General features: G+C 35.1%; 1 protein-coding gene across 1 annotated transcript; it reads left to right on the forward strand.

Moving 5' to 3' along the window:
* The first annotated feature begins 1876 nt into the window (after positions 1–1876).
* Positions 1877–21643, forward strand: LOC120072719 (RNA cytidine acetyltransferase 1). The gene is made up of 26 exons (XM_039025190.1): positions 1877–2171; positions 2359–2450; positions 2680–2851; positions 2984–3106; positions 4954–5127; positions 6272–6382; positions 6488–6621; positions 6708–6801; positions 7342–7440; positions 7621–7757; positions 7943–8040; positions 10175–10298; positions 10435–10522; positions 10637–10736; positions 10806–10858; positions 11122–11298; positions 11380–11417; positions 12586–12679; positions 18263–18442; positions 18531–18639; positions 18717–18789; positions 19539–19686; positions 20071–20199; positions 20690–20815; positions 20983–21048; positions 21144–21643. The coding sequence occupies exons 1-26, from the start codon at positions 2067–2069 to the stop codon at positions 21393–21395; spliced, it is 3096 nt and encodes a 1031-aa protein (XP_038881118.1). The 5' UTR covers positions 1877–2066; the 3' UTR covers positions 21396–21643.
* Positions 21644–21959: the final 316 nt, after the last annotated feature.

A 21959-nucleotide genomic window follows, 5' to 3' on the forward strand; every position in this document is an offset into this window, starting at 1 on the left:
ATGTTCAAAGATTACTCTTATGGTCATAAATGTGACAATTGTTAAAGTGTTTGCACTCAGTAAGTTGAAATATATCTATTGATTATTTGAGAATATTTATAGGAAATAGACTAGTTTAACAACAAATTCAATGGTTGTGAAATTTGAACTTATTATCAGCAACACTTCGTATAGTTTTCTTAATACACATAACTTAGTCAATCAAGTATTGTCATTTAGATTAAGAAAAACACAAAATAATTGTCTTAATTTGTTGAAGAGATCTTAGAAATTGCACAGAGGGCCCCTTCTATCGGGGCTCGAATGAAAATTAATCCCAAAATTGAAAACAAATGAATTTTGGCCATTGACCCATTGCTTGTGTCAGCACAATGAAAAATTACCACGTCAACTCCAAATGCGTTTATTCCTTATTCGTTTTGTAGCTATTCGATTTGGGAAAAAATATCTGCATTTTTTTATGTGTTTGTGTTCTTCTCTTTTGCATTATTCTTATTTTGCTTTTTGTTGATTATGGGTCGTTGTCTTCTTCATCTTCCTTTTTTTTTTTTTTTTTTTGCATTTTTTCGTCTTCTTCTTATTATTCCTTTTGTCTTCTTCTTCGTTTTGTAGTTTTTTCATGAAGGAAAAAAATTTAAGTTGAATATGATAAGAAACTAGAGGAAGGAGCGAGAATAGAGAATCGTGAGTGATAAGTAATAAGAAGAATTCGAACAATGGGAATAATCGAAGAAAAAAATACAGTTGTGTCTGATTGGGAACTAAAAGAAGGAGCCTGAATTGAGAGCGGGAAGCGAGAGGAATAATCTAAACAAAGGGAAAAATCAAAGAAACAAAATGCAGTTGTGTCTGATGAGGAACTAGAGGAAAAGTGAGAAGCGAGAGGAAGAATATGAACAAAGGAAAAAATCGAAGAAAAAAATTATAGTTGTCTCTGATGAGGAATTAGAGGAAGGAGTGGAAGCTAGAGCGAGAATCGAGAATAATAAACTAGAGCGAAAGGAAGGCCCCTTTGCTCGTTTTGAGGTCAAATGAGTAATTTCATGTGGTTGACTTCACCAAAATGTCATTTTTCATTAGTTTTTTAACCTTAGGTTCTTTCATTTGGGTCATTGAAAATGGTCATTTGTACGCCAGGATCTTCCCTCACCTTAAATTTTTACTTTTTTTTTTTTTTTTTGTTGTCTTGTTTTTATTTATTTATTTATTTCCATTTTTTTTCATGTTCTCTCTCCTTAATACTAGTCTAGATAAAAAAAAAGAAGTCTAATTAAGTATATAGCTCAATTGATATACGAACAGGCTAAAAATCAAGGAATTTGTGGTTCGAATCTTCTATTAGGGGTGTTAAAAAAACTTGAAAAAGTCGATTAACCAAATCCAACCTATGCAGTTTGGATTGAGTGAGTTCAAAGAAATTAAAATTTTATTGTGGGGAGTTGGTTCATGGATTTACCTAAAATAGTTCAAACCAATCTGAATACAATCATATATGCATATATTTATTTAATTTTTTTTTTTGTACAACTTATTCTCCAATAACTCTTAAAACTAGTTTTTGACACTTTAGAAAGAAAAAATCATTATATAAATTGAAATTATGTTTAAATCTTGATTCAATATATGAAAATAATTAAATATATTTTTTTCATATTAATATCTTACTTCTTTTTAAGATATAAATTTAAATAATCAAATATGAATGTTTGAGGAATGCATTGAGTTCATTTAATAAGAATTATTTAGGTTGAAAAAAATTAATGAATCAAACAATTAAATAGAGTCTAAAAATTCTTTTAACACAAGCTTAATACCATCAAATTGTAGAGAGATAAAAAGAAAAACCTTCATACAAAAACCTAAAGAAACTGCACGCGCACAGCACACACCTTCTATCAAATTCTGGGTCAATATATAAACATTCGAGCTTAAACCTTTGAAAAACCCTTCGGAACTCAGATAAGCTCTCCTCAACACTGCTGTGTTAAGCTCCACCGGGAAGTTCAGAGCAGGAAACTACGGCAACAACTCTCTCAACAATACTACGAAGATAGAGAAATCAAAGAATGAGGAAGAAAGTAGACGAGCGTATCAGAACTCTCATCGAAAATGGTGTCAAATCAAGGCACCGTTCCATGTTTGTCATCATCGGAGACAAGTCCCGGGATCAGGTACTCCTCTTCCTCTCCAGTGAAAGGTTAACATTTTTTTTTTTTTGAGCTATAATTTTTTGCTGGGTATTTTTCCTTGATGGTGTTGGGCGGTTTATTTGGTCTTTATCCAATATATTTCCGGTACAAAATTCCACTCGAGGGAAGTGATAGCATAAGTTGTTTGTTTTTCAATCGGCTTTTACAGATAGTAAATCTCCACTACATGTTAAGTAAGGCGACGATCAAATCCAGGCCAAATGTGCTCTGGTGCTATAGAGATAAACTTGAACTCAGCAGGTTAGTTCTTGAATGGTAGAACTTTCAGACTTTTTGGCTTTCTATTAACTAACCGTTTTTAGTTTTTTTTCTCTCCTAAATTGTTCTAATTAACATCAGATCTTCTCTTGATATTGACAAAGGCTGTGTTGCTTAGAGTTGTACTTTGTTCTTGTAGTTATTGTTAGTTCGAAATGTTTCTGATGAGCATCTGTTTGATGTTTGATTGGGTCTATATTATCTCTGACAGTCACAGAAAAAAACGTGCAAAGCAAGTTAAAAAGTTGATGCAGAGGGGGCTTTTGGATCCCGAGAAGGTTGATCCTTTTTCTCTTTTCCTCGAAACTGGAGGAATAACGTATTGTTTGTACAAGGATTCAGAAAGGATTCTTGGTAATACATTCGGAATGTGTATACTTCAGGTAGATACGCATACTCCACAAATGTTCTTTTATTTTTTATTTTATTATCATTATGCAGCTTTTCTCTTGGTTATTTATCGACTGTTTAAAAATCATCAATATCTTTCTATAATCATCATTTGCTGGTATTAGGACTTTGAAGCTCTAACCCCCAATCTGCTTGCAAGAACCATAGAAACAGTGGAAGGTGGTGGATTAATAGTCTTGCTGCTACGTTCCTTATCCTCGTTGACCAGTCTTTACACCATGGTCATGGTATGCGGTTTCTATAATTTTACAAATGTTTAGTTTTTTTTTTCAGCGGAAGCATATGCATTCATTTGCAGTAATATATTTTATACCCTTGTATTCTTTCTTTCTCACACACACAGATATATGCTTGCATTTGTTGATTAGAAATGAATGAAATCAACTGAAATAGGAACAATTGTATATTTTAATCACTACAGCATAACTAGGATTTGGAGAGATTCTTATTCAGATCACTACACTACACTCCTACCATCCCATATTAATAAATATCTGGATTTAAAGGAAAAAAAAAAAGGAAAGAATATTCATTGGCGATATGTATAAATGGGCCAAATGATAATTTGAGGAACATTTTATTTTATTTTATTTTTCTAGTCCCGCGGTTGATAATTAGATGGTTTTAACGAGAAGTGCCAAAAGCCTTTAGACAATCTCTTGGGTAAGAATTGTGTAGAAATATGCTAATGTGTGATCAAACTGAACCAACTCATGTATTTTATCATTTTTGGGTGCGACTAACTCTCCTTTGGGTAAGTGTATGATTTTCCAAGTTAAGGGCTTTAACCACATTGATGAGAAAATTATAACGATGTATTGGTTAAGGGATCTGTGGACCATATTCAAAATTTTCTCATGTTTCAAATGAATACAAGGACATATTCTAAGAAGCTTCGACTGAAAGTGAAGTTGTTTATAGATATTTAGGTGGATGGAAAATCTTCAAAATCGTTTCCCAATTTCAGAGTAGTTGCTAAAAGATCCTCTTGGAACCATTATTTTGTTTTTTTCCTAAAGAAACGACAAAGCACTTAATTTCCCAAAAACTGGAGAACAACCTAAAGGGACAATGCATCCCAAAACAAAGACATATTCAAATGAATACAAGGACTGATACTAAGAAGCTTTGACTGAAAGTGAAGTAATTTATCGATATTTAGGTGGATGGGGAATCTTCAAAATCGTTGTCCAATTTCAGAGTAGTTGCTAAAAGGTCCTCATGGAACCGTTATTTTGCTTTTTTTCATCAAGAAACAACAAAGCACTTAATTCCTCAAAAACCAGAGAACAGCCTAAAGGGCAAATGGACAAGGCATCCCATCCCTGAAACACAAGACTTGCATGAAGACTGTCCATTATAGAACAGTTGTTAATATAAAAGGGGAAAAAAGTTCCTATTGATTAAATTCACTTGATGCAACCAAAATGATAAAAACAGAAAAACTTTGTAAGCTCTCTTTAAGCCCTCAGTCTGATGCAACCAAATGATAAGGACAGAGAAACTTTGTAAGCCCTCTCTAAGCCCTCGAACATATGTCTGTTGCTTTCATTCTTAAAAACCAAGGACCTTACAAACATTCTTACAGTTTTTCTTTTACAAATTGTTTTACATCCATGTGCTAAAAAGATTAAAATGAAATAGACTTCTTTTGAGAAGTTTAATGCTCTAATTTAATTGTCAAATAGGAGTTAGAGTTTCCGACATGTACAGTACCTGGTCCTGTTAATGATACCGAAGTGTTTGTGCTTTATGGGTAATAGCTTTCCTGTCTTGACATGATGGTTTCTTTTTGAAACGCTGTAGATTTCTTAGGGACTCCTTAGGTTTAGTAGAGAACTTTTATGAACATCCAACTAATATGTCTTAGTAGAGAGTTATGTACCCTTTGCTTCCGATGTTGACATCTTTTTTCTGTGTCTGAAGTTTGATCTTACTTTTCGACTAGGATGTTAATTATTATTTTATGATATAAGTGTTTCCATTTTGTTGGATGCCAGACCATGATATTGTTTTCATTTTACCCTTCATAGTGCTTTATTATTTCAAAAGAGCTCATAAGGGTTGATGCCAGGATGTTCATGAAAGGTATCGAACTGAATCCCATTTGGAGGCAGCTGGTCGCTTTAATGAACGCTTTTTATTGTCACTTGCATCATGCAAAGCATGCGTTTTAATGGATGATGAGATGAATGTACTACCCATTTCTTCCCATATAAGGTCAATTACTCCAGTTCCAGTGAAAGAGGTATATTTCAGCATCTATAGATTGCAAAGCAGTGTGAACAAATTTTCTATCACGTGATATTTATTTATTTATTTATTTTTATTTTTATTCTTTTTGCAAAACATGAAGTTACCTGGATATGGTGTTAATATAATTGTTCATAATAAATGTCCTAATGTGTTAGAAATACCAGTGGAGGACCAGTAGGAATTTACTTGGTTATATATATTGTCCGTCCATCCATATTTGGGGATTGCTTCTGTGCATTTTAGTTCTTCATCCTTTTTGAATGAGAAGTTCATATTTAATATTTAAAGGAGCTTAATGATCTGGAAGCTCAAAATTGTGGCAGTAGAGGGAGACAGAAGTTGACAATAAGAGAGAGCTTGGGTAAAACTGAAACGAGAAGCTGCATGTATTGTGAAAGGAAAATAGGAGATGTGTGGGATTGCTTTAAATAACGTTATAAAGCTAAGAATAGAGTTTCTTAATTGATTTGCTTATTGCCATTGGGACTGTATTTTTACAAAGGGGTTCAATATCAAGCTCATTTTCTAAGAGTAGCTTGATAAAGTTTATTTTTTAAGAAAGAAATTGCATATATTTTATAATTTCAGAATTATAATATTAATGTGTACACCTGTAAAAATGATAAAGATTCTGAAGGTATTGAGATGTTTTATTTTTAAAATGAGGGTGTTAGGTGCCAATAAAGAAGTTAAATACCAGTCTTGCTTATGATGCAACTGAAAATTATTTTTGAAGGATGCATGCCAAAATAGCCTTGACCTATGATAATTATTTAAAACATGCAATTGAATAGCATATACGCACCCAATTAGAATGGACAAATGCATTAAGTGGACTTATTGAGAAGAACTTGTCATGCCCTTCTGCACATCAAATGAGGCACTATCAAAATGGAAACTATGAGAAGAGTTCTCACCTTTGTTCCCTTGGATGTGCATAACTAATCCAAATTTGGTTCTTTTTTCTACATCTCTTATAATTCCTTCACAATTGTTTACACATCCCATATTAGTGAGCTTGCTCTTGTTTCTTTGAGAAAAGAAAAGAAATAATTTTCCCCTCTGAAGTTCTATTCACCTTTTCTTATTTGTAATTCTTATTTATCTAACAATATAATTTTCCCTCCATTATAAAGGACTCAGAGGGGCTTCCTGAAGGAGAATGGGACCTTAAGAATCTGAAAGAACAGCTAAGTGATGAGTTCCCTGTTGGTCCTCTTATAAAGAAGTGTTGTACGCTGGACCAGGTTTAGATAATCTTTGCTACAAATTACAGTTTAGTCTATAGTTAATCTGCCGGTATTTTTCACTCACGACTTAGACTGGGAATATTTTTGTTTAATATGTTATAGGGAAGGGCTGTTGTAACATTTCTGGATGCAATTTTGGACAAGACACTTCGATGTACAGTTGCATTGCTCGCTGGTCGTGGTCGGGGCAAATCAGCTTCTTTAGGATTAGCAGTGGCTGGGGCTGTTGCTGCCGGGTAGCATTTTTTTAAATTTATTTACCAGAATACAATTTTAAATGTAAGAGCTATTTTGTATTTTGACAAGAGTATTTATTTTGAAGGTACTCCAATATTTTTGTTACTGCACCTAGTCCTGAGAATCTGAAAACATTGTTCGATTTTGTTTGCAAGGGTCTGAATGCAGTTGATTATAAGGTAAGATTATTTACTGTTTCGTTTGTATGTGCATGCCTTCTAATATCACTTATGAATTTGATGAAAAATATTATTACACTAAATTACTTTCAAGGGGTTTCAATTGAATATATATGAGGCTGATTTCTTTTTCGTTCCATTCATGGGTTCATGTTTTAGAATTATACAATTTTTAAGCTGGTTGCTTGTGCTGGTTAAGTGGGAGGTAGTAGTTAAGTTGGTTGGAGTGGGGGCCTAGGGATTGATAGCTTAAGATTATGTAATGTGGCCCTGCTGCCGAAGGGCCTAATAAAAACCTTTGGAAGGCTATTGCCTATGGCTTCAATTTTCTTGGGCTATTAGCAATTATATAGAGGTTGGCGGTATCATTGCATTCTCTTTTAGTTAATATCTTATTTAAAAATTGATATTTCTGATTCCTGTGGTTGAGAGTATACACTGGAAAAGACAATTGCGCCTGTCATCTCTTCCTCCCATGACCTATGTTGGATCTATGTTATACTAGTTATTTAAGCTTGTGAAGATTACACATGTTTACAGGAACATATAGACTTTGATGTGGTGAAGAGTACCAACCCTGAATTCAAGAAAGCAACAGTGCGCATTAATATCTATAAACAACACAGACAAACAATTCAGGTTTGATAGATTCTCTGACCTTTTCTTTTGACATTTTGCTTACTGAACATGTTTATCCAATTATTAAGGCAAGTTTTCAATTTAGGTAACAAGAAATAAAGAACAATATATCTTGTTTCTTATTGAGATAACACCATAGACTCTGATCACTTTCCTTTTTGTATTCTCATTGTTGTGCAGTATATACAGCCACAGGAGCATGAAAAGCTTTCTCAGGTTGAGCTGTTGGTTGTTGATGAAGCAGCAGCCATACCGTTGCCAGTTGTTAAATCTTTACTTGGTCCTTACCTGGTCTTCCTTTCATCTACTGTGAATGGGTATTACTTCGTTTCCAGGCATAACTCATTTGTAATTTGCTTAGTTATCCTTATTCCTCTTTGAGTTTCTCGTTGCATATTATTTTAGAAAGAACCGTCACAGGCATTTTAAATGCTTAATTTCTCTAGTTTCTTTTGATCTTGAAGTGATTAGTAATATCTTTCTTCTTTTGCAACACCTAAAGGTATGAGGGTACTGGTCGATCATTATCATTAAAGCTTTTGCAGCAGTTGGAGGAGCAAAGCCAAGTGTCTAATAAGAGCGTGGAGGGCTCTCTCTCTGGTAATTTGGAACTAAACTTGTTGTTTTTCATACCAGCTTGATGGATTCCGCTGTAGCATGCAACTTACGCCAGTTCTATCTTGTTGACCCTAAAATACCCCTTCATGTGATTGAAAAATGATTTGAATTATTTTCATGTCTTGATTTTATTCACTTTGTGACTAATAGCAACTTGATAATTTGTGTTTAATGATTCAAGTCTTCGAAGTTCCTTGGTAACCTTTTTGAGAATAATGTGTAAGGCCGCTAGTTAGGAAAATATTAGGATAATTAGTGGAATATTAATAGGGTGATTAGAAGGGACATATGAATAATTAGATATGAAGTTTGTTAGGAATTTTAGTTACAAATAAAAGGAGAGGGGTTGGAGGGAAGTGTGAAGAATTTAGGGAGATTTCTTAATTAGAGAATTTGGAGAGTCTGACCCTCTCGAAAGGCAAGGGATTATCTGGTTCATTTCTTGTTAGGAGGGATCCTAACAAATTGGTATTAGAACCGTTCATCCTGAAACATCAATTTTAGAAATGAAGAGCCGTTCATCCTGAAACATCAATTTTAGAAATGAATTGTGATTGATCGAATGAAGCACTGTTAGAGGTCCAAAGGTATAGAGAGAGCATTGCAACAAAAAGCTCACTGAATCTCTGCAAAGAGATAGAAAAAAAAAAGAAAAAATGCTCGCAACCATCAAAACAAAGAAAGAAAGTCTCGTCCGAAAGTTATCTGGTAGAGTTCGAAGAGTGGCTGGATGAAGACAACCTTACCCAAGGACGCTTCTTGAAATGCAAGGGAATTGTTCTTGAGTTTACTCTTATTAGGAGGGACCCTAATATAATGCTTGTCATCTAGCACTCCAGGGTTGAGCATGGGCTGGGTTACCAGCAGACCTGGGATACCAAAAGCTTCAACTTGCACCATGTGAAACTAAACCCTCCCATTGATATATATATATATTTTTTTTTAAAAAGAAACCTTCCCATGGCAGTTTTCGTGTTGTATATTTTGATGGCCTTTAAGGAGCTACCAATAATCTAAATTTATGTGGGCTGACTGGACCTTGGTAATTTGTTTTCCTTGGTGTTTAATGATTCAAGTCTTTCAAGTTCCTTGGGAACATTTTTGTGAATAATGTCTATCATCTAGCACTTAAGGATTGAGCATAGGCTGGGTAAGTTTCATTTTTGCACTATGTGAAATCAAACCCTCCACATTGCCATGGAAGCTTTGGGATTGTGCATTTCAATGGCCTTTTAGAAGCTACCAATAATCTAAATTTATGGGGGGCTGAAAGGGGTACTCATTTTAATTTAAATAATTAGATTTAGTAACTTATATTTGACCATAGTAGGTTAGTCATTGTGATAGGATCTCAAGATTAAATATTCACTATTTTGGCAAAAGCCAAAGAAGATTTAGGAGGACTCCGTCCCTCTCAATTTGCTCAATGTGCTAAAATTTCACTAGGCAAAAAGATAAAGATACCTGCCTCCCTACTCTTACTTAAAGAAGAAAAAACTCCAATAAAAGAAAGATCCCGTGGTCCCCACACAATCACACAATTCTCTCTCTTACATAAGAACTTCCCTCATTCATTATTAATTACATCATTTTGCCTATTTTGCCCTCTCCTTTGCCTATTTCTCCTTCGTACATAAACCTTCTTGATTGAGGATCTATCACATTGGTTTAGTTGTAATATTTTTCCAGAGGTCCCTTAACCTTGCCCATAATATAAATGTTGAGGCTAGGCTCCCTATTTGTATTTTCATTTTTTGGTTTATTGATAAAGTTAGTCTCCCTTGTTTGGCTAGCTTTACCATATAACATGTAAATTTCAATTTGATCAGATTGTACTGCTTCCGATAGAAAATAGTAAATACTATACTTTATGATAGCAATTTCTGTTACTTAGAACTCGTGATGAGATAAATTCTCACTAACGTTTCTGTTAAGGGAAATTTTATGGTGGTTTCTATCTTCACTTGACCATATAGGCTGTAGAAATGACTTCCATGATTTTCCTGGATTTCTCGAGGAAGAATATGTTCTTTTCCTATAGCCAGGAACTTTAAGGACAAACCCTTCATCCCAATTTTGACTTATCTGCTAATTTCACACGCAAATTTGAATGTAGGTCGTTCATTCAAAAAGATAGAACTGAGTGAAGCCATTCGATACGCTTCTGGGGATCCTATTGAGCTATGGCTCCATTCGTTGCTTTGTTTGGATGTGACCAGTTCAATCCCGCCTATTAACAGGTTAAGTTGCCTTCCAAATGGACCTGTACAAAGGGAGAATAGAAAAGTGGGGAAAAATTCAGGTTAAAACTTTTACCTCCCATTTCATTTAGATGGTAGAAATATAATTATTTTTCGTCTTGTTCTTTGTGAACAGATTGCCTCCACCAGGTGAATGTGATCTCTACTATGTAAATCGAGACACACTCTTTTCTTACCACAGAGATAGTGAGCTGTTTTTGCAGGTAATTTGGTGTCGAATAATACAATCAATATTTCATGGTTGGATATGTTAGTTGGAAACTCGGGTTCCTGTGTTACATGTGCCTTCATATTTTCTGGTACTCTGATATTTGCAGCGAATGATGGCCCTTTATGTTGCTTCTCACTACAAAAACTCTCCCAACGACTTGCAACTTATGGCAGATGCCCCAGCACACCATTTATTTGTATTGCTTGGTATGTCTTGCATTTTCATGTATTAACCTGCTTGTGACCAGCTGGTTTTTGCTGACAGTGGAAATGCAGGCCCTGTTGATGAGACAAGTAATCAACTTCCAGATATTTTGTGCGTCATTCAGGTTGATATCTGCCTGATCATTTTTTTTTTGTTGATAAGAAACAACTACCTTGTAGAATCCACTAGAAAAGTGCAACCCCATATCGTTCTCGGTTATTTATTTTAATTCCAATCAATCTCATGAAAGATCGCAGGTGGGAGAGGATACTGTCTTTCTTCTTTAGGATTTTGGTCGTCCAAGATTTATGCTCGCCTTATATCAAATAACTAAAATCTGGATAATTTCCCTATGTTTACAATTTCTTAATTATTTCAATCATCTAGGTTTGCCTTGAAGGACAGATCTCACGTAAATCTGCTATGAAAAGCTTGAGTGCTGGTCATCAGCCGTTTGGGGACCAAATACCATGGAAATTTTGTGAACAGTTTCGGGAAGCAAATTTTCCCAGTCTTTCTGGTGCTCGAATAGTACGGATAGCAACACATCCAAGTGCCATGAGGGTAATGCACTGCCTATATTGTACAAGTATGCTCATCCAAGTTGTGTAAGCTTTTCTAATTGTGCAATTTCCATTGTTGTAGCTTGGATATGGATCACAAGCAGTAGAACTTTTGACCAGGTATGGAAGTACTTTGAGCAAAGTTCTATTTTAGAATCTCGATTCCTATGCAGATCAGCAGCTGGGACTAATCTTGAACATTTCTTTTTTTTGAATCTAGAATGGTTCATGAGCGGGAAAAACAATGAAAATATAAAGATCCAGAATCCATGGCGATTTATCTACAATAAATTTGATGGCATGAAATTATAAAATAGTGGAAAAGACATTGAAAAGGAACCCAAGCCAAAGAAGTTACTTGGAAGGTCTTCTAATTTGGGGTGAAAAAAGATAAACTATAAGAGTTGAAAGGAACATAACATCTACACCAAGAGACATTATTTAGAAAAATTGTCATCGGAAAATTCCAAATGATTAAGCATCAAGTAAATTTTGCATCCTGAGAACAAAAAACACACTTGTTGGACAATTTACAGAAAGGAGGGTGATTTCTTCTTCGAATCATGTCCCTCAGCCTGAAGGAAAATAGAGTTGAAAAACCTAATACTTTGTAAGAAGCTTTTATCTAGAAATCATCTTAAAAGGCCTGCGGTGTCTATTTAGAGAAGCAACAAAACAAGGAACTGACTGAAAAGGCCCCAATGAAGTGGAAAGGGAGAATATGGGTAGCATCCAGCCTGCTGTTTAAAGAACACCCACTCCTAAACTTCCATATTCAACTATCATCTTCTAAACTGCAACTGAGACATGTCACTTGGTTTGATGCTTGGAAGGACGATCATTTTCACTTCTTCACGAATAGTTTGTTTGTTACCTTAAAAAGGAAAAAAGAAGTATTTATCAGAGGACGCGTTGCTTCACTCTTTTATGCTTGATTATTAAATCACGCTGAAAAATCGAAGCCCTTACTTTAAATTTTGTTCTGTTTTTGTTTGTTTTATATGCATTTTTTTGTACCTCCATTTGTCTGAATAAATTTTTGATTTTTTTAAATAAAAAATAAAAGAAAAGAAAAAGAAGACACGATAGATCTAACGTTTCTTATTAATCTCTTATAAAACATATCAGACTAGGAAAATAATTCAGCCTGCCAGCATCTATTCAAGAATCCTCAAGAAAATACCGAACTACCAAACTATGCTATAGTTCACGATATTAAGAAGGCACCACTCATTTTTAAGAGGTCCGTACTTATTTTCCCTCTTTTCCGTTGCGCACTGTATATCAGGTACTTTGAAGGTCAGTTTGCTTCTATTACTGAAGTTGAAATACCAGATGAGGATGTTCAGGCTCATGTTAGAGTTACCGAAGCTGCAGAAAAGGTTACATAATTATAAATACTCTCGTTTCCAAGTATATTAACTAAAAGTTATGAGCTTTTTTTTTCCTTCTTTTTCTTTTGTGTGTCTGTATGTGTGCACGCGCATGTTACTGTTATTATCATTTAATTTTTTGCATGTTTATGTATTTAATTAGACATTGGAGCTTCTAATTTGTCAAGGTAATAATAAAACCTAGAGTTATAAACTAAATCATCGGAGAGAAGACTGGACAGAGTTTTTAACGTGGTTTAGTATTAACCTACCATTCCTTAGGGCCATGTCTATTTTAGAGAAAATTCTTCGGATGAAGCAATTTAATAGAGATAGTAATGGCATCAAGTATTAATATAGAGCAAGTTTTCTGTAAGACCCTAGTTAGGAATTTGTTGGGATAATGAGTAGAATATTAGGATGGTTATTAGTTAGGACATATTAGTAAATAGTTAGTAAGTTGGTAAGGTATTTTTACTATAAATAGAAGGGGAGGGGTTGGAGAAAGGTGTAAAGAATTTAGTGGGGTTTCCTAGTTTGGGAATTTGGGAGAGACTAGCCCTCTCGAAAGGCTAAGAGTTACCTTGTTACTTCCCTTATGAGATTATAGCACATTTCAATACATTTTCATATATTTCCATATTTAATTGTTCTTGAATCCGTTCTTGTGTTCTTGAGTATTTCCTTGTTAGGTGGTATCCTAACAAATTGGTATCAGAGTTGTTCAGTATTGTTTTTGTTTGGCAATGGGGGAAGAAGAACGATGGACATGGGAGCGAGTGCGTACATGGACTATTGATCACAATTGTGAGGCGGCGGAGAGAGGAGAAACTCCATGGACATGGGAGCAAATGCAGAAATGGATTGCAGATTGCAAGCAGGAAAGAATTGAAAGAGAAATTTAGGAGGAGAAGTTGCAAGAAAACCGAAGAAAAGAAAAGAAAATGGTTCAAAAAACAATGAAAGATAGGTTGGATGATCTCGATGGAGGCGAAGTTGAGATCAAAGAAATGTTGCAGTCCCTACTTCAACGTATGAAACAATTGAATGTTGAAATTCAAAGGAGCATACCTTCAAGGGATGATAAGCAGGAAATGCTGGTGACTGAAATCGAATTTGAAACCTCCAATGAGTTTACAAAATAAATCTCAATTGAGGAAGATCCTTCACAGACATTTACAAAAATTGAGGAGGGAGAAAAAAAGAGTGTACCAAAAAGCTCCGACGAAGGCAAATTGCAACAAAATCTGAAAGAAGAGCAAAAAAGGGAAGAGAATGTCGATTTTGTGAGTGAAATCAAGACCAATAGTTGTTTGAAGATTGCCGATGTATCTGTCCCGAAAAAGTCATGGGCGCTGGGTAGTAGTTCATCTAGAGGTGGAAACCAAACGAGGAAGATGAAGAGGAAATCGGATAAGGAACGAGGACAGAGAAATATATCCGTGAGAATGGATCGAAGAAAGTGGAGAAAGAACTCATCGAAGGTCGAAAAATTGGAGAGGCGAAAAATACCGGTGGGAAAACGTGGAGACAAGCGGAAGAAGAAATGGCGAACAACAACGTGGTTGGAGATAGAGTTGTGGGGAAGGCGTCGAGGCAAGTTTCATGAAAAAGTGATGGGAAAATTGGAGATCGACAGCTCTGAAACCATCCAGAAGGGACAACAACGATTGTTTGTGTGGCTGAAGATGAAGACTCGGGTGAAGGAGAGGCTTTTGCTCAAAGAAGCAAAGGATGGCTGGCCACAAGAGAGAAAGAACACGTTGGCTGCTCATGTGCTGGGATGGCAAAGAGTAAGCTGGACTGAATCGGTCAGAGGTGTTGGTTGATTCAGACGAGGCCGAGCTACAGTGGTCGGAGAGGAAAACTAAGGGAATATGGAGCTACAGGGAGGGAGGGAGGTTATTGGTTAGGGAGGGAGGTTAGAACTTGTTGGGATAATTAGAACATTAGGATGGTTATTAGTTAGGGCATATTAGTAAATAGTTAGTAAGTTGGTTAGGTACTTTTACTATAAATAGAAGGGGAAGAGTTGGAGAAAAGTGTGAAGAATTTAGTGGGATTTCCTAGTTTGGGAATTATGGGAGAGACTCGCCATCTCGAAAGGCCAGGGGTTACTTTGTTACTTCCGTTATGAGATTATAACATATTTTAATACATTTTCACATATTTCCATAGTTCTTGAACCCATTCTTGTGTTCTTGAGTATTTCCTTGTTAAGTGGTATCCTAACATTTTCTCATGGAAAATGCTACAATGAATTATGTAGGCTCTATTTAAATTCTTCAGGAAGCTTTCAATATGTTCCTTCGCAGTTTGAGCTCTCTCCTTGATGCTCTAGATTAATGTCGGGAAGGTGACTTGTTTATTCTAGCATTAAACCCTGATCCCGATAATAATCAGAAATTTACTCAGAGTTTTGGCTATTCAAGAATTTCTATGCACTACCCTTTGGATTCCTCCATCTTGATTGGGCCATTGCTTGTTTAGATGATTTGATCGGCCAAAGTTGAGTAGACCTGGTTACTACTCATAAAAGAATCACTAATTATTTTTCTCCATCTATATATATATATATATTAAAAATTTAAAAGAAACAACTTCTTAGTGATATAATCAAAAGGGATATAAAAGTTCAAAAGTTTCACTCTCAAAGGGATTGAGAAAGAAAAAATACAAACAACAAATACAACCATATATAGTTTAACCGTGAAAATATATAGACATTTAAAGAAGAAAGAAATTTTCCAAAATTTTCGATTGAAGTACTTAGAGAGTCTGTAAGTGAATGATGAAAGGAAACTATGGATAAGGCCTCCCCTAAACACTGAAAACTGATAAGCTACTTCAAATCTTCCAAAGAAGACTGAGTACTGACCATCTACCATAAAAAACCTTTTTTTTCTTAATAAGAAATGATTTCATTGATGAATGAAATAATCCAAAGGATATTCAGAAGAGCCCATTCAGTGGGCTACAAAATCAGTTTCCAATTAGCAACAATAAAACATAGGCTATGATCTTTAAGGGGCAGTAGTTGTTTATACCAAAACATAGTATTAAGAATGGATGATTCAAGGATGTCGTTTGCTGATTTTTGAGCAATTGTTGCAGATCCGATCATTTCTTTCCACCCATATCTTTGATAAAACTGCACATATGATGCTAAACCACATTACAGCCTTGTGTTCTTTGAATGTGTGTTCGAAAAATCTATCTAATCCAGTTCCTAGTTACTTGAGGAGTAACCAATTTCCAATTGAAGTTGCTCAAGATGTTGGCTTATATGGACAGTGCAAAAGGGCAATGGGAAAAAAATGCGAGGCAAAGATTCACTGTTTTGTTGACAGAGATAACACCAACGTGGAGAGAGCTTGATCCATGGACACCTAACTTGCAGCCGATCCATTTTATCAAGGAAAGAATGATAAATCTCCCACAATAGGAATTTAATCCTCTTTGGGCAAGGTAACTTCCAGAGCTTTTTGAAAATGTCATCATCAGTGGATGTGTCTGTGCGAGAAAGTTTATACAACAGAGATCTTGAGGTGAAAAAACCATTGGCCTCCAAATTCCAGAACCAAGTCTCCGGCTGGCTAGTAAGTTGAATACCCAGCAAATGGTAATTGAGGTTGGCCATTCCTCAATCTCATCATCTTTTCAGTGCCTTCTAAAATCTAATGACCAAGATTCCTGCTGGTTGTTTGATACTTCAGCAATGGAAGCATTTTTAGTTTCAGCAATGGCAAACAATCGGGGATAAACATTTTTTAGAGATGAGCCAAACCACACATTGGTCCAGAAAGTTGTGGAAGCATCATTGCCAACTTTGCATGATGTGTTATTATATGAGGTCCTTGTGTTTCATGATAAGAGACCAGGGGCTTGCTAGAAGATGTCCATGGAAATAAGATCAAAGTAATGGGATCCAAATTTAACTTTGATAAGTTTCCACCATAGAGCTCCCTTCTCATTCCAAAAACGCCAATGCCATTTTGCAAGGAGAGAAATGTTCTGATGCCTAATATTGCCAAGACCACCATCTTCCAAAGGTTTAAGGATATTCCATCTCAATAGGTGAGAAGAGTTGTTGTTTCTGTCTCGACACCATAAATAATTTCTAAAATGCTTCTCAATGTATTACGTAACTTTGGTAGGTATTTGATAGGGGGATAAGTAATAAATGGGTAGGTCTGATAACGTGGCCTTTAAAAAGAGTTAATCTACCTCTTTTAGAGAGAGTTGTGTTGTCAAGAATGGAGATTGTAGAAGACTTGCCAAAAAGGGGAAGTCCCAAGTAATCAGTTGGTCATTTACCCACTTTGCAATTGTATCTCTTTGCTGTGATCTCATCCCAACAGATATCACAATTAATGCCCAAAAATTTAGGCTTTTGGCAGTAAATGTTGAGGCCAGATCCTTCCTCAAAGAATGTAACCAAACCAATGAGATTGTTAATGTCTTTCTCCTCGTTGGATGAAAAGAGGATGGTGTCATCACCATAAGAAAAAAAACCTTTTAAAATCCATGGAAAGTAACCTGATGCAAAATAAATAGAAAACTTCATAATACCAATATATTGATTCTATCAAACTCCCCAAACTTCAAGCCGTTTCTTCACAAGGTACCTCAAAAAACTCCTAAACTTTGCAAGAACTCATTAGCTCATTAAAAGAAGCTTTGGAAGAATCATCGCTAGCAAATTAACAAAAGACCTCATGCAAGTCAATCCAAATAACTCGGAGAAGACAAAACAAAACTTTGAAAAGCTAAACCTTAATGCAACTTTCTTCTTGAGTTAAAGGAGAAATTTCACAAAACTCAAGAGCACATGCTTCTATGAACAATGAAATTTGGTTGCCATGAATGAAAGAATAGGAGGATGAGTCCTCTTGTCACAATTTCAAAATAATAGGTCAAAAGCTTTAGAAAAAGAATCTTTAAGAACTTCAATTGGCATACTGAAATCTCATAGTAGCTTAATGACTGATTCCACATTACTCGAACTTATTTTGGAATCATCCTTAGAGACGTCACCACGAGATGGAAGGCTCTTTGTTGAATATCGAGTGAATAACTCTTCTTGATAAACCTAGAATTGGATGGAAAGGAGTGAAGACAAAATGGTTGTTGAAGGGTATTCATGAAGGGGAGGGTGGTAAAGCAACATTCTGATCGGAAGGTGCTAAAAGCCCTGTACATCTTTCTTCAATTGAATCATAATTCAAAAAAAAATCCTCAAGCAAGGATGGAAAAAAGGAAAGACCCTTTTTATACAGAGGATAGGCTAGTTCTATTTTGGGTTGATTGGTAAGTCAACGAAATGTCACTTGGGAAGACTTCTCACTTTGATAAATTATGTCTCCATTCTTGTCCATGTTGGGATAAAAATTTAGCAAGTTGTGGGAACATATTGACTGTCATTGTTAACAATTACCTCATTTATTTTTATGAGAAAATGCTAAAATAGTACCCATGTATTTCATTATGGGCATTGTGAAGGCCAGCAGGTTTTTATTACAATAGTATTTCTTTTTTATTTTTATCTAGGTTTCGATAGTTTTAGCCTTACCTCCAATATCGTGCATGCAGGTTTCATTATTGGAAGAAAGCATAAAGCCTAGAACTAATCTTCCTCCCCTGCTGGTATCTCTTCGTGAACGACGACCTGAAAAGCTTCATTATATTGGCGTTTCTTTTGGACTCACATTGGACCTTTTTCGCTTTTGGAGGAGACATAAATTTGCCCCCTTCTACATTGGCCAGATTCCAGTTGAGTTGGATTCTAGATTTTATGCTGTTTGATGATTGTAAACAATTCGGTGCGCTTATATTTTCCCTTCTCTTTTCATGGATCAAGAGTACTGTGACCGGCGAACATACATGCATGGTCCTAAAGCCTTTGAACAATGATGAAATTGAAGCTAATGAATCTGCACAGTGGGGCTTTTTTGGTCCATTTTACCAAGGTGAGGTTTTTACATTTAGAAGTGCTATTTCCCTGTGCTATCTGTGGTATTTGATTATATGTTTATGATCCAAACAGATTTCAGGTTAAGGTTTATTAGACTCTTGAGTGGTATTAGTTTTCATGGAATGGAATATAAGCTAGCAATGAGGTCAGTATATTTAATTATCACCTACTACATATGCCTAGAGATGTCCATGGGACTTCTCCGTCCTTGCCCCCCATTTCATTCCTCAACCCCTCAAAATTCCCTATTAATTTTGCAAGGACTGGGCGGAGGTTCCATATGGGAAATTTGTGGGCTCAGGTTTCCCGCATTTCCTCTTTAATTTTCTTTAGAAAAAAAATCAATGAAATGATTTTTAAAGAGTTTCAATTAAATAGTTGATTGGTTGGTTTTCCACCATGAATCATCATTTAAATGGTTCATTCCTTATCAATCTTCCTTTAAATGGTTCACTCCTTGTGAAAAATTTCTTCAACTCTTAAATAAAACAAAACAAAATAAATTTTCACGTTAAGTTATTTAATTAACCATGCATTAAGGGTTTAAAAATGGTTTAGACAATGTCACATTATTCATATAATATCATTATCTATACATAAAAATTTAATATCATTCGAACATATACATATCTTTGTATCTATCTATCTACCTCTCTCTCTCTCTCTATATATATATATATTAATTTTGAAAAATAATAATGAAAATGAACGAGGATGGATTTCCTGTCTCCATCCCCGTTTAGTTCATAGGAATTTTTCTTTTCCCATTTCCTCCCCAATTTTTCCCCATGTTAGAGGGAAGTCCCATGGGCCCTGACCCCACGGGGAAAATTTGACTTAAAATTTTCCATCTTTTCTTTTTTCCAATTAATAATTTGACTTAAATTCTCCTAGTGTCTTGGATCCAAAAATCAACTTTACGGAAGTAGATCCTTCTGAGGGTTCTATTGTAGAACTTTTAAATGCGATCAGATATTTTATGTCGGAACATGATATGAAGCGGTTGGAAGCCTATGCAGACAATCTTGTTGATTTCCACATGGTAAGATTGCCATCCCCCATCTCTCTCTTGTTAATGTATGTGTGGATTCCAAAATAGTAACAAATTTCATACCTCCATACATATGTTATCAGAAAAGGTTCGATATCAGAAGTTATGCATTGAAAGCTGTACATACTTCTAAAATTTAAATGAGTTTTATGGCTGCTTTACTCAGATGGACATATTTGAAAATAAAAATTTTCAGATGTAAAGATTTTCATATTCTTTTCGCACCTTATCCTCTTCACTCCGTCCCCGTGGAAATTTCTCAATCTACCTATTAAACTTTATCATGCCGTGGATACTTCTTAAGATTTCTTACTTGCTACACAATTTATGCATACCAAACCATGCATTTAATATTCCTCTTTCTTTGATTTACAGATACTAGATCTTGTTCCATTACTCGCTCAATTGTATTTCATGGAGAAACTTCCAGTTACTTTGTCGTATGCACAGGCATCTGTTTTGCTCTGCACTGGACTGCAGTTGCGGAATATTACTTATATTGAGGTTCGATTATATTGTCTTTTTGGATTGTCTGATTTTTTATCCTTTATTTTTTGCCTTAAACTTCTAATTCTGTATGATTTTGGTCAACTGTTGATTGGTTTTTTTTATACTAGTTATTAAGTCGTGCCGTGGGCCTACTATTTTGTCAAAACCAGTCGAGTTGTTTTTAATTTTAGCTAGTTAGTTTGTAGTATTAGCTTATAGTTACTTGGTAAGTTTGAGTAGTCCATTGTTTTTAGGTAATTAGTTTTTGCTGCCTATAGAGATAACTTTGATATTGAATGAGGACTGTCTTTAGAACGTGACATCCTATCAATATATTTAAGATAACATACACTTTTCAAATTCGATGCGTCAGCCTCTCGAATTTTATAGGGTTGCGACTTGCGAGCATTGTGTAGTTGTTCCTTGTGTGCCCTAGTTTTAGGGGGAGGGCATCTAATTGTTACCTGTTACATATCAATTTTTGGACGTTGTATTACTTGTACAGGGACAAATGAAGTTGGAGAGGCAACAGATACTGTCACTTTTTATCAAAGTCATGAAAAAGTTTCATAAGTATCTTTATGGAATTGCATCCAAGGAGATAGAATCGACCATGCCGCGTATGAGAGAGGTAAAATTTTAGTATCCTTGGGAAATCATTCCTGCTTTGTTCTCTTATGGAAAGGAAGGATTAAATTCAAAATTTGAAACTATCTAATAACTGTACTACAAAGCTACAAGTTTTTAAATAGAAATAGTGATACATTTTTTGCTACAATTACAAAACTTTACATGCAGATTCCTCTGGAACCCCATGAGATCTCAGTGGATGATGATCTCCATGAAGCCGCAAAACAAGTTGAGGTATGATTCAAGCTTCTTTTTTCTGATGCATCTGTGCGCGCGCACGCACATTCCCTCATCTTTTAAACCAACTCGTTTCTGGGATTGAAATACAGGAGAAAATGAAAATGAATAATGAGGGGCTGTTAGATGTTGAGATGCTGCAACAGTATGCCATTGTGGATGGGGAATTTGATTTTGCTGGTGCTTTGCAAAGTGGTGGTGGAAAGGTTCCCTCTGGTGGAGTTGTAAGTGTAAAATCGAATAAAACGAAAGCAGAGAAGCAAGGGAAAAGGAAAGAAAAAGATCACAGTAAAAAGCGAAGTAAAGACGATGGTTTCAAATCAAATAAAAAGAAGAAAGTTTAAACCAATAATCGCTTCAAGTCGTAACCAGCATTAACCACTACAGAATTGAGTTCAGAACGACAGAAAAAGATTATTAGAAGAGACTATGAACTATAAGTAATGGCTAATTAAGCCTCGATTTTGTTCCATTATTGTTTAGGTTGAAATTACAATACCTTTACATGTCCTTTTTCCTAGAGGATGTTGGCCCCTGTTTTATGCAATACTTCTTCCATCATTAAATGTAATTTATAGGGTTTTTTTTTTTTTTTTTTTTTTTTTTTTTTTTTTTTTCAATTATCATTAATTTCATGGTGCATATTGCAATTTGAGAAGATAACAAATGCTAACTTTCTCTCTCAATGCGGTGTTGATTTATCACTTTAAATACCTTCGAATGTAGCATGTTGAGAAAATAATGAATACACTTTCTCCCTGGCTCAATTTTAATCTATTACGTTGACATCTTCGCTATAAATTTTGAAAAACATAGTCGTATATGAAAATTATTTTTATAATTTAACCAATCATGTACATATCTTCGGTCTTCCATTTTGATAAATACACATTCTGCTAAGAAACAGA

The sequence above is a fragment of the Benincasa hispida genome, chromosome 3 (assembly GCF_009727055.1).
Source record: "Benincasa hispida cultivar B227 chromosome 3, ASM972705v1, whole genome shotgun sequence".
NCBI lineage: Eukaryota > Viridiplantae > Streptophyta > Magnoliopsida > Cucurbitales > Cucurbitaceae > Benincasa > Benincasa hispida.